General features: G+C 33.1%; 1 protein-coding gene across 3 annotated transcripts in view; it reads left to right on the forward strand.

Moving 5' to 3' along the window:
* The window catches only part of Dop1 (dopamine receptor, D1), a 128,854-nt gene that overhangs the window by 114,439 nt on the left and 864 nt on the right, over nt 1-13,551 (forward strand). For all 3 annotated transcript variants that reach the window (XM_018507688.1, XM_018507687.1, XM_018507686.1), the window contains exons 2-6: nt 7,284-7,353; nt 8,692-9,001; nt 10,343-10,484; nt 11,756-11,859; nt 12,863-13,145. In XM_018507688.1, the coding sequence (XP_018363190.1) occupies nt 8,841-9,001; nt 10,343-10,484; nt 11,756-11,859; nt 12,863-13,145 (690 nt within the window). In that variant the 5' untranslated portion in view covers nt 7,284-7,353; nt 8,692-8,840. The remainder of the gene's footprint in view (nt 1-7,283; nt 7,354-8,691; nt 9,002-10,342; nt 10,485-11,755; nt 11,860-12,862; nt 13,146-13,551) is intronic.

The raw sequence follows: 13,551 nt of genomic DNA on the forward strand, positions 1-13,551 counted from the left end.
TATTTTGAAGAAGTGAAAAAACGAAGAGATTTGAAGTGATCCTTGATGGTATGGATGAGGCACCAAATTGTAGATGGTATGGTAAGGGTTAAAAATAACTACGTTTACACCATCATGCATTTAGGCCTATACGATAGATGTCCTTATTTATCCTGTACTGAACCAAAAATGTACGTAAACACAATAAAAGTATTCATTGGTATTAATAAAAAATTCATTAAAATTGGTCCAATGAACAATTTTATTCCTATAATGATTTAGGTTTTATAAAATGATCAATTTGAGTTATTAAAAAATTCATTGTGACAATGAATATATACATTAAAATAGTCTGCCATGGATTTATTATAATAACCAAAAACTTTATTCATTCAATGAATAATATCATTAAATCATGCATTAAACTTTATTGTTATTAATGCGTTTATTGAGCTAATGTACAAACTTTATTAACTAATAAAAAAATGCGTTAATATAATGAATGTATTTTATCACTTCTACAAAATTTTATAATAGACATCTAATAAATGAATTTATTAAGTATATGAACATATTTGTTGGAAGAATGAACTTTTTCATTGATTTAATTAAATGTTATATTAAGTTATGATATATTCAAGTACAGCATATTAATAAACAGTGATTTGTTATATTAATAAATCCAGTTATTAGCTAATAAAAAATACTCAATAAAATATTCATAATATCTATTAAAAGTTCATTATATCAATGAATTTAAAATCAGTAAATGTCATTCATTGATATTATGAATAACATTTTTTTCAGTATAGGTAGGTTAAACAAAGACACCTATCGTATAGGTCGCAGACTAAGCGCACGGTGTAAACGTAGCTATTGTTCTTTCCGTGCATCTTAATCCTTGTTTCTATAATCAAAAATCTCTATAACCAATAATTTCAATAACCCCGAGGTACCCGGGTACCCACGCAGGAATTTTTCTATGTAAATGGGAAAGGGTTGTTATGACCTCCCCATCCCTTCTCTTGTGCGTAGAAACAAGTTTGGACGTGTATAGCTCAGTTTCAAAATGGGTACCCGGATACCCGGTTATAGAGACAACGTTAAATGTATATAAAATTAGAATATATGTATTCACTCTCTTGTTTCTCTTAAAGATTCATTTTATTATATATAGAACTAAAGTTACGAAAGTTGAAAGCTGCAACAAAGACTTTATAATCATTCTCTATAGATACTAATCAAACTATGAATATGGAATATATTTAAATTTTGAAATTCACAGTTAAAAGCTCTGAAAGATTCCATATTCGTTATCGTAGAATATATACGATGTCAGAAACGAGAAAATTGAAAAGAGAATAGACGAATATGATATATCGTGTTGGATACACGAATATAATTCCTGATACTAAAATATTTGAATTATTTGAATACGTAAAAATACAAAATAAAAATGCAAAAAAAATTTTAATTGGACGAAACGAATGCAATAAACTGCACTTACTTTACGATTGTAAAATTTAACGAATACTTTTCGAACGTTATGATGATGTGAATCCAGCATCATGAAACGCTGAATTGGCCACGCCCATAAATATCAAGCACGATGAAGGTGATAGTTAGAAAATTCGTTGAACCATTCGAATTGATACGCGTTTTAAGTAGGTTCGCCTAATGAGAAGAAAGCGAATTGATGAAAATTGAGGCAACGTTTCGTCATATAACTGGCTTATATTCGAGGGAATATGTGAGGAAAAGAGAGATGAAAGAGATACGTGCGCATGCATGAAACATTCGTAACATAACTTGCACGACGAATCGATAGTCCATAACGGAAACGTTTGAAGGCGTAAAAGTAATTTCATATAAAACTAACGAGAGCGTCGGGAATGCGTTTCCATTCTTTTTTCTTCCTCTTTTCCGCTCGTTCGATACGTTTCCCTTTTGTTTTTGCCATTCATTAAATGGTCGTTACGGTCATTTTCCCTCTCATATTATCTTCGTCGGGCGCATGTGGACCACATGTTAACTTTTCTTACTCGCCGGCTTTAAACTGCAGCCGGCGCGGCGCAATTGCCGCATTCGCTATCTTTGCTCACGCGCCTGCAGCGAATTTATTCGCGAACTACTGCACGCAGTTTGGAACTGTGCTAAGCTCGTATATCACGGGGTGCTAATATCTGAAATGTGCGCAATCTAGCGTCGCACAAATTACGAGTCGTACACTTTAACTACTAAATTAACTACGAAAATTAATGATTTTAAATAGCACATTTTTTACACCAATAAAAAGTTTGGTTTTAGAACGTCCAACCGTTTGCTATTTAGTAGGATGATTTTAGAATGTGCAACAGATTGTTCTTTAGGAGAATAATTTCATAAATTAAGTAAAACAAGAATTCATTTGTAATTAATGAATTAGTCTTTTATTTCTGTTTTTTTTTAAGTAATTTTTTTTAAAATAATTAAGTGCCGATTTCTCGGCCAATGAGAAAGCGTACCTCACGGCAAAAAGAATTAAAGCGCTAATCGCTTGATATATGTTTAATTTAAGAGTTTCTTTTTCTTTTTTTTGATTGATTATACACAAAACGCTTTCACCGTAAATAATGTACCGTCAACGTAAATAAATTAATAGCGCTGTTCCGCGGAACATTTCGAAGAGAACGCAAGTATCCCACGTGTTTCTGTGTTGCCTTTTCGAACTGACTCGTAGAGAGAGAGAGAGAAAATCGTCGACTGTCAGCCACAGTCACAAATCGTCGTTCCCAGGACGAATCGATCGTTGACCTAAACCGGTCTTCCCGAACGAGAATCGCGAGAGAAAGGAAATAAACGAAGATATATGTCATCTGTCGACGTGGACTTTCGGAAACGGTGGATCCATTCATATCATAGGATGAGAAAACGACCGACGCGACGCGGTGAGAATCCGACAATATATGTTAATCGCGAAAGAAAGTTATTGAGTGTCTGCAAATATGTATTATTTACATATACTAATCTCACGCGACGAATTTAAAACGGCTTCTAAAGGCTAAATATTAATGTACAGTTATTTTATACATTATTTTCAATCGCATTCAGAAAAAGCAGCTTTGAAACTGTTGTAAAAATTTTTTTGTAAACAATTGATTCTTATCCTTAGTTCCTTACTAAATCTATAATAAATGTATGAACCATATTACAGAATTTTTACAACAGTTGCAAAGCTATTTTTTTTACTGCTGAACACAGTGATGTCCCTTTTAAACAATTTAAAACAAACAGGTTCAATATAGCCTCTGGATCAATATTATTGCACAATATTAATTATCGTCTAGAGTCTAGAAGCAGTATTAAAAGAGACTGTTTATTTTGAATTGAGATGATCAATAATATTGTACAATATTAATCCTCTAAGACCCGCTTAAAAGCGTTTTAGAAAACTCTTAACTGTAACACGTGCGTTGTACATTACACGGTAAATTGTACAAGTACAATAGCCCGTCGGGGATTAATTACATCTAAATCCAATGACTATATATTTTCTGAAGAGTTTATTTGTACCGCTAATGCGTTCCCTCTTACGAGTCTACTCACGCTGTACCATATATTATGTCGAAAAGGTATTGTACATAAATGGAAGAAGCGCTCGCTACTACACTTTCAATGTGTCAGGATGTATATCTCACTAAGTTGACCGTACTATATCAAGTGTACGTGATCTGCTTGCATTAACGCATCAGATGAAAGAAGAAATTAGACATATGTGTGTGTATATATATATATATTGTACATAATGTAATATATAATTATATGTAATATGTATATATAAAATATATATAATTATATACATATAATATTATACATATACATATAAATAATTGTCTATATAAGAAAATGACTGATGAAATTTATAAAAATTAAGCCAGATACAGATCTGAAAGTAACTATGTTGGACCATCAAAATAGTTATGTGTAAGATACTTATGCATAATTAAAATGCTACAAAAAGTTTTGACATTCTAATAACCAACGTAAGTATTGAATATAATTATTTAGATAAAAAAAATCCAACATAATTATTTTTAGACCTATGTAATTGAATTTTTGGATATTTTAGCAAAATCATTGTTTTCATGTACATACATATATATAATTAAATATATTTTTTTTTACTAATGTTGAAAATCTTTATAAAAAATGATATTTATACTTTTCTGTATGTATAATAATACGAACTGTTTAAAGACATATACAAATTAAATTTAATATTAATTCGTTTCATTTCTTTTTTGGAATATTAATCTTTTTCAGAAATGATAAAACCATGTATATTTAGGTACATGACATAGCAAATATGGAAGTAAAACTTTGTATTCTCATAACATTTATGAGTTTAAATGCAAAAATGCATTTAAACTCAAATGCATTTTTGAAAAATATAAATATTTAGAGTATATTTAAAGTATTCGTATTGAGCGGACCCCCATTGTTTATAACAAACATTTTATTTTTGTATTGTTATGCGTTTTAAAGCATATTTATGTTGCAAAATGTTTTGATCTTTTATAATTTAGCTAGACGCTGTTGACCTAACATGTTGACCCGATCGAAATATATAATATGTAAAAACAATCTCGGGCAAATAACACTTTTTTATTTTAATTTTACAGGATCCCTATATACTTTACACGTTGATTCTTTCAATCTTTTTGTGAGGATAGAAGAAACAATTTTTTTTTATCTTCGATATCCATCGATAAAATGCACGGAAATAAAACCCTGTTACTTACAATCGATTGAACATATTAACTTGATATTGAGTAATAGGAAATCTTAGCGCGAGTAAGATCTGAGACAAAACGTTTGCGAGAAGTCATGGTGAATCGGAACAATTAGCTAGAAATCGAGTGCAATCAAGCGGAAAATTGGGACGAAAGAGAATCGCGCGCCAAGCGATTTCAACCCGTCGAAATGGAAATTCTATCCGGGAAATTCTAAACTGGAATTTTGAGACACGTAAAAGCGCTTGTTGTCGCTTACCGCAGCTATGCTTATTTTAAATTCATAAGCACCGCTGCATAGTTTGCATCGACGTAATTATTCCACGAGCAAAATTTCGAACGAAAAGTGTTCTCCAAGTCGTAATATAAGAGGGGCGTACGACTTAAATATATAATATATATAATATAAGCCCGCGTGAGTATAGAATATAAAGTGGTTGCGCCGTATGCTGTATTGCATATCTAATGAATCGATAAACATCGCTCCACTTTCGAAAGTTTCCGCGGTGAGATTTCAATGTGACGTGTTACACAGATTATTGCACCCTCGAGAAACGAAACGTGGAACGATTGATCCGCCTAAAAGACGAGCCGCTCCATAATGTGAAACACTACTGAATATCGCGAATATAAAGGATCATGATTTATTTATTTTCGACTTGCATATCATGTATTTAGTCATGAAATCTATGTAAATGTGGATTGCGAATGTGCATATAGTCCAAATTAATAGGTGTCATCAGAATTTGCTGTTGCATTTCAGGTCAAATCGTCAGAATAATGCATTGAACTGTATTAACAGGACATGAAACAGTAATATCATTGAATAAATTTCGCATCAGAGTATTAATTTTAAAGCCATAATTACAAACAACATATATCAGGCTATATATATCCGTCTAGTACGGATAATTGTAGTGCCTATACGGAAAGAAGATTTTTGCTAAACTATTTAAAAATTTAATACGTAATATATACACGTGTATACTGTTTTTATTCTGTTCTTTATTCTGTATGAAATATGCTGTTTCAATTTATATTTTTTAGATTACAATTTTATTAATTAAGTTGCGAAAGTATTATATTTAATTAAAATATTTTTTTAACTGATAAAGATTCAGTGGAGTCGAAATGTTATATATATTTTATTGGTTTACATGTATGTTATTGGTTGAAAAAATTGTAGTTACATCTTTTTAAAGTTAACATCTATTATTTATTTGTTATTGGCCATTATTCTTTGTTTTTTTTTAATTTAACTAGACGTAGATTTAAAAATAATTTTGTTAGACTGTCAAAATAATTACATAGAACGTACAAGTTAGTTGCTAGAATGTCAAAATTTGTTGCAACATTGTCCATTGTGCTTGAACGTTCTAACATAATTATTTTGATAACCCAACAAAATTATTTTATTAAATTTTTAGATACTTCAGCAAAATCATTTTTTCCGTATACCTGTCAATTGCTATACAAAACTGAAGCGGTTATTTTTTATTCATATGCCACACTGAGCAAAAAAAATGTTTCTTTGATTAAATTAATTTAGTTCGTCTTTATTTCATTTAACTAAAATTAATTTAGTTTATCTTTCTTTCATTGAAGAATGTATGTAAATATATTAATTATATTTGACTCAAATACATACATTCTCCAACGAAAGAAATAAAGAACTGAATTAATTTAATCAAATGAACAATTTTTGTTCTTAGTGCATATATTTAGTCATGAAATTTGCGTAAATATCGATTATTATATATAAAAGTGTACAGATTTTAATAGTAATTTTTTCAGATTTATTGTTACATTTTAAATTGAAAATCATCGGTAATTTTTAATTGTATCAACAAAATACGAAAGAGTAATTTCGTGGTAAATAAATCCTGCACCAAAGTATTAACTTTAAAGTCGTAATTACAAGCGAGATACACTGGACTATATATTCGCTCAGCATAGATAATTGTAGCGCCTACCTGTGTCTACCACCATAAAAAACAGAAGTAAAGCAACTTTATTATTTCGAAATCCCACGTTTATGCCAAGATAGCTGGATCCCGAGACGGGAAATAGCATCTGCGATAAAGAATACTAAAAGCTGTAACCACCCTTCCGTGGATAACGGCAAGTTAGCGCGGCAGAGCGTTCTTTCATCATGATTTTATCGTATCACGATTCTACCATAAAATGCGACAGCATAGAGACATTTAAAAGTACGTGTATGTGCCTTTACTAGGGAAAAAAACTAGAAAAAGAAGAAGATTCGAAGCTCTAGAGAACATCAAAGACGTTGATCCTTGCAACGTCAACATCTTCGTAGTATCCCTGCGTTTCTTTCCACGCAAATTGATTTTTATTTATTCCTTGTCCCACCGACCACCGTAGATGTGTCAATTGTTGCTGCAGCTGTTATGTAGTCGCGCTTATGATAATTTGGCTTAAGCTAACTCCAATTAAGTCTCCCCTGTCTCGCGTAAATCATCACAAACTCCAATAAGCCTCGCATTCACATGATTTCTCTTTGTCTTTTCGCAGAGTAACCTGACAGACGGGGAAGAAGATCTGCCTGAAGACGCTTTCTCGCTGCTGTCGGTGCTCGTAGTTGGTTCGCTAAACTTTCCATTTGATCGATCGCGAATCGCCCCTCGAAGACAGCCTCCCAAGAGTATCTACTCTCGGAAGCTCCGATCTGACCCCGTCCAATCATACCGGTGGTAGTCTTTGCCTTTCTCTCCCTCTTCCTAGGCTCTCTCTCGACACCTTTCCGCTACCCTTATCCCGTGTTGTTTTCCCTCGAATGCTCTCTTGCTGCTTAATATAACCGATAGAATCAAATAAATTATGATTAGACGCGTGTCCCGAGGGCGAGTGTCGTAATTTCTATCACATCGATACTCATCACGAACTCCAACGATGTCCTTCACACAATACTCCTGTATTACAATCTTGTATATATTTTGCTAGAAATGAAAGAATTTTAATTTTGTATAGAGACTTTTTATTTAAGATTTAATAGATGAAAAATCAAAGGTCTAGATCTTGTTTTTAGGAACAGTATTTTTAAGATCTATCAGAATACATTGAAGTGTTGCGACAATTTATTGATAATTTATTATATATTTAAAATTAGAAATACTGATTTTTAATTTTTCCTTCAAGTAAAATGTTTATATAAAATCTGATATAAGATAAAGTCCTTCTTAAAGAATCGCAGCCTATGCAGAAGACTTGCCTGAAATTTTAAGAGGCAGCAAGAGTTGTCCTGATCGACGTTTTAACGTAAATTACTTTACTATGGTGCTTACGTTATCGATAAAATAAAGGTTCACGGAGCGAATTATATACTCTGCTGAATCTAGCCTTTTAAAGGGGATATGCACATGAACCAGAACGGATTTACCAGCTCTTTGTACATTTTGTTCACTCAGCTTCACCTGTATTCCATCTTTTCAACGTTCGCGTTTGTAACATATTAATTACAGAAATACATGTCAACGCCAAATATTAAAAGTCACAGGAGATTACGGCCACCCTCAAATTTTTCCCGATAAGTAATCGACGCCAATTTCGCCAGAAATGATTTCATTAGGACGAAGGTCGGAGAGCTTCCGAGATCCTTTATAAATAATATTGATTATATCGTGCAGTAAAAGTTTTAATACGTATATCTCAAAATTTCTTGGAAAAGGATATATATATTCGTTATACAGCATCCAATACTAGTAGTAATACCGATATTTGCGCTGCATCAGCATGACGCGGCTCTTCTCATTCATCCTTCGATTGAATTCGATGAATAGCGACGAATCATATTTCATCGACCGACCGACACGACGTCGGATTTCTTAAAGGCCGACGCGCTTCGAGGGGCGATGTGTTGTACGGTTGAACAGTAGCGTGTCCTGGCGATTCTCCGCTAGACGGATCTCCGCGATATCCGTAGGATTCCTCCTCGTGATCCTGATATTCTTCTCCGTCGCTGGCAACGTCTTGGTCTGCGTGGCGATCTACACCGACCGCGGGCTACGGAGGATCGGCAACCTCTTCCTGGCCTCCCTGGCCGTCGCCGACCTCTTCGTCGGTGGGCTGGTGATGACCTTTGCCGGGGTCAACGATCTCCTCGGCTACTGGACCTTCGGAATGTGGTTCTGCGACATCTGGATCGCCTTCGATGTTATGTGCAGCACTGCCTCTATTCTGAATCTATGCGCCATATCACTCGATCGTTACATACACATCAAGGATCCCCTCAGGTGAGATCCGATCGCGATAGATACACCGAAAGAACGATTTTGCTAAAGTATCTCAAAATTTAGGTAAGCACGGATCTGAAAATAATTTTGTTGGATAAGTATGTATAAATAGGATAAGTTGGTTTTGAACATGGTACAATTCTGAAAGAAATAAGATTTGAATCCAAATTTTAAATTTAAGTTTGGTAATCTTGATCTCATTGTACTAAAGGCAATCGTCAAACGGGAACAAATAAAACTTAAATCTCGAAAAATTGGATTCAAGTCTTATTTTGTTTACATAGAATTGTACTTTGTTCGAAATTGTTCCCTGTCAATACAATTATGTCGCTCAAACTGGTTGCTATTATATAACGTTAAAAAACTTTTTACGGCATTGCTCATCATGCTTGAGTTTCCTACATAATTATTTTGATAATCCAACAAATTTATTTTCAGATTTGTAGAATATGAATATCTACCTAAATTTTTAAATACTTCAACAAAATCATTGTTTCCTTGTACCTCCAAAGAAGGATTATCGAATAATTTGTAAATTAAGAACTGTTTTTGTGGTTAAAAGACAGTTTTACAGGATAAAATTACTTATATGATATAATTTTACGGAGAGTTCCAAGTAGTTAAACAAAAATCGTTAGAAAATAATGTCAAAATTATACTTGAAAATATTTTAATCCTAAGAAATTATGTGTATAAATTTTCCTTTACAAAAATAAAAATCTGAGCATGCGAGATATATAAAGAGAGAGTAACAGAAACGTCAACGAAATTTCTATGAAACGTAAATTGGAACAGCATAAAAAACATGTTTTAAAAGGCAAACGTCTTTTTTACGAGCTGTTCCAATTTACGCTTCCTAGAAGTTTTGTTTACGCTTCTGTTACTCTCTCCTTTCACTTTCCTCCTACATTTAACTTACACTCCAATTTTTATTTTCACCACGATTCAAAAAGATGAGAATTATAAGGTGACCTTACACGGTCAATAATACTGATCAATAATATTAAATCAGTAATACTGACAGTATGCATTAATCTTTTTAGTATTTTTACAACCTACACGATCAGTATTATGGACAATACATTTCACTTTAATTTTACGTACAATATCTATTGCAGATCTATTGACATAGATCTTAACAATACAGGATACTTGAGAATCAAAATCTAGATCACCATCAGTATCCTACGTCCTACGTCAATCCATCAATATTAACCACACACGATCAGTAATACTGTCGGTATTTGTTAATACTATATAATATATAATGACAGTATTATTGATCATGTAAGGTCACCTATAGAGTTTTAAATTAGAGATTGTCAAACGTTGTTGTTTTAGATACGGCCGTTGGGTGACCAGAAGAGTTGCCATTGGTGGCATCGTCGTTGTATGGCTTCTAGCAGGACTCATATCCTTCGTACCGATCAGTCTAGATCTTCATAGGAATGATGATCAACCCATGTATGAAGAGATAGTGGAGGTAAGATATCCGCGAAGTTTAATTGCGTCGATTTATTAATATCAGCTGTTCAATACATATATCGATGCGGTCTGTTTGAATACGTAATGAAACGATTTTCTATTGAACGTCCTTCAGCTCTTGAGCAAATTGTAGGTTTTAATTAGTGAGTAATCCTTTCTATGAGAAATTTATAAAATACGAATTCCGTTCATTTCAATATTTGAAGTGTACATATTATTTTTAAAAAAGTTTGCAATTATAAGTATTACCCGAGATGTGTTCTACGTGGCGCTCACAACGCTCGTGAATATTTGTCCTTTAACATTTAATAAGCGACAAGGATGAAATGATTCCAAAAGCATTGCAAGCACCAAGTGGAATGCAGCACGAATGAAAAATTCCAAGTATTCTCTACGGTGATATCAATCATGTGAAATTAAATTCATATCGAATGTTACAAAAAAGAATACGTAAATGTTATTGCTTTCGAATACCCAGAGAGATTAAAAATAAATTTGTTTGATTCAACTGGATAAGTCTCTTACAATTAATGAAATTGTAATTCGTTTAAATTTTGATACGCAGCATTAGACATAATGCGCAGATACGTAATAAGGCCGCCTTAAAAGAGTCATAATTACATTGATTATGATAGACTTATTCAGTTGAATTACACAAATTTATTTTTAAATGTCTCGGCAAGTCAGGCTTAAATTTACATCTTATAGTGTTAGCTCTTAATACATTCAGTTTTAGTTAATGATTGCTCATGCAGTTCTTTATCAGTAAGATCCAATTTTTTTATTTTGGTTTTTCATCCAACGATGCAAAAAAACTATTCTCATAATTAAGCTCAATTTTTCATTATCTGATTAATTTGTGGTTAAGCTTAATCACAAGTTAATAAAAAATTAGACTTAATTGTGAAAGTAGTTTTTTTGCATTGTCGGATGGGAGAGTGTAATGTTTTCATCTATATCTAAAGAGTTTTTCTGTAGGTAGCTCTCGCTAAGTACGGATTTTGAAATTGTCTGTATATACGAAATACTCAATTTGAACTCATGACCTGTTGGTTACGAGTTACGAGTCTGTCGCTCTCATACAGAGCGACATACAATTTCCCGACGTAAATACAAATCAGCTGCTTTCATACGAAGCTAACACTTCATCCCAAAAATGAAATTTCTCGTTTTATCCCGTCACACCGTTCGCATCTGAAACCTGAAACATTGCAATTTGCGCAATCTTTGCCATTTCTCTCATTAATTATTCATCTTTTACCTTTACAGGAGCACCCTACGTGTGCCCTAGACATTACACCCACCTATGCGGTGGTGTCCTCTTGCATATCTTTCTACGTGCCCTGCATTGTAATGCTGGGTATTTATTGCAGGTAAGATCGCCCACTGACGCCCACCACTATTCAGGCGCAAATTAATTTAACTTTTTAGTTCGCACTTTTACCATAATCGTTCGCCATAATCTCTATGAGTGACGTAGCTCGTATGGCGTTCTATAAAACATGACTAGCTCCGGTAATCCGCAATCCCGAATGAGTCTGAAGATAAAAACAATACGCTCGAAAAAAGCTCGCATCTTCGTTTAAAAATCCATATAAGAGATAAATCACACGTGCAACAATACCGAACGTACCACCAATTCGTTTAGCGGAACAATGCGTCGGATGCCGAATGATAAATTTCCAATAGGCATTGAATCATCTCTTTATCCACTTGATTTCGTTTCTTTAATACACAAAAATGCAATTGTATATTTTCATTTCACCATAAAAGATTGTTTGTGTTCTCTACGCGAAAAGAACAGTTTATTGGAGTATATAATAATTTAGCTGAATACAGATTTAGATAGATACTGATCTGAAAATAAATTTTGTTGAACCATGAAAATAATTATATACGTTTAAACTGATTGTTAGAGTGTCAAAACTTTTAACAGCGTCAGTTACGCTTATCATACGTTTATCGTACTTGAGTTTCCTACACAATTATTTTTGATCCAATGAAGTTATTTTCAGATCTGTATCTATCTAGATTTTTTAATTATATTTTATATTTTTCTTTCTCCGAATAATAACTTGAAAGTAAATCGAAACGCATACAGATTATAGATGCATATTATACGTTGCGAATGAGGTGAATAATTAAAGTGTTTTTCTTTAAATAACTAACTTTACGCACTAAATATCGCACTAACGCTCCCCTTTTTTACTTTTCTTTAATTTGTAAAACTTGAGAGTTATATTTTATCTTACTTATCGTTAAACTTTTAAACTTTTATTTCAGCTTTTCAAAATTCTTTCCGTGTAATAATAATACTAATGACTGAAAAATGAAAAGAATTTTATTCCATGCGTTAAGGAATGCTTCCTTTTCTAGGCTCTATTGCTACGCGCAGAAACACGTGAAAAGTATCCGAGCAGTGACGAAGCTGCCGGATACCTCCATGGCCAAGAGTTTTCGCTCGAAGAGCAGTCGTTGCAAGCCACCGAAGCCGCAGGCGAAGACGAAGCCAACTAGCCCTTATCATGTGTCCGACCACAAGGCCGCGATCACCGTTGGTGTGATCATGGGCGTATTCCTGGTATGCTGGGTGCCCTTCTTCTGCGTCAACATTGTCGCAGCCTACTGCAAGACCTGCATATCTCACCGAGCGTTCCAGGTGCGACTTTTTGCGCAAACTGCATCTAAAGTTGTTCGTTTCAATTTAATTAAAGTTTTTTAAAACTTTTCGGAACCAATTCTTTTTTTCTCTTAAATAAAAGACTAAAAAAAAATACCAGACAATCACATTATATATTGATTATTTCTATTTTTTTAATTAATATTATATTTCTTGTGTTAAAAATAGAATTCTTTTACTTTTCAATAATTATGTTCTTTATACTGACTAATATTTGGATTTTCGTCACTTTTTTATTTTTATAATAATTTTATCATTTGATCTTTTTAATGAATAAGAAACATTGGTATTTCTAGTGTTAAATTCCGATCTACAATAGACATAGTAGACCTTTAGTCTTTTGCTCTAAGCTCCGAGTTGCTCTAAGCTCTAAACTTTACAACTG

The sequence above is a fragment of the Trachymyrmex cornetzi genome, unplaced genomic scaffold (assembly GCF_001594075.2).
Source record: "Trachymyrmex cornetzi isolate Tcor2-1 unplaced genomic scaffold, Tcor1.1 scaffold245, whole genome shotgun sequence".
Lineage (NCBI taxonomy): Eukaryota > Metazoa > Arthropoda > Insecta > Hymenoptera > Formicidae > Trachymyrmex > Trachymyrmex cornetzi.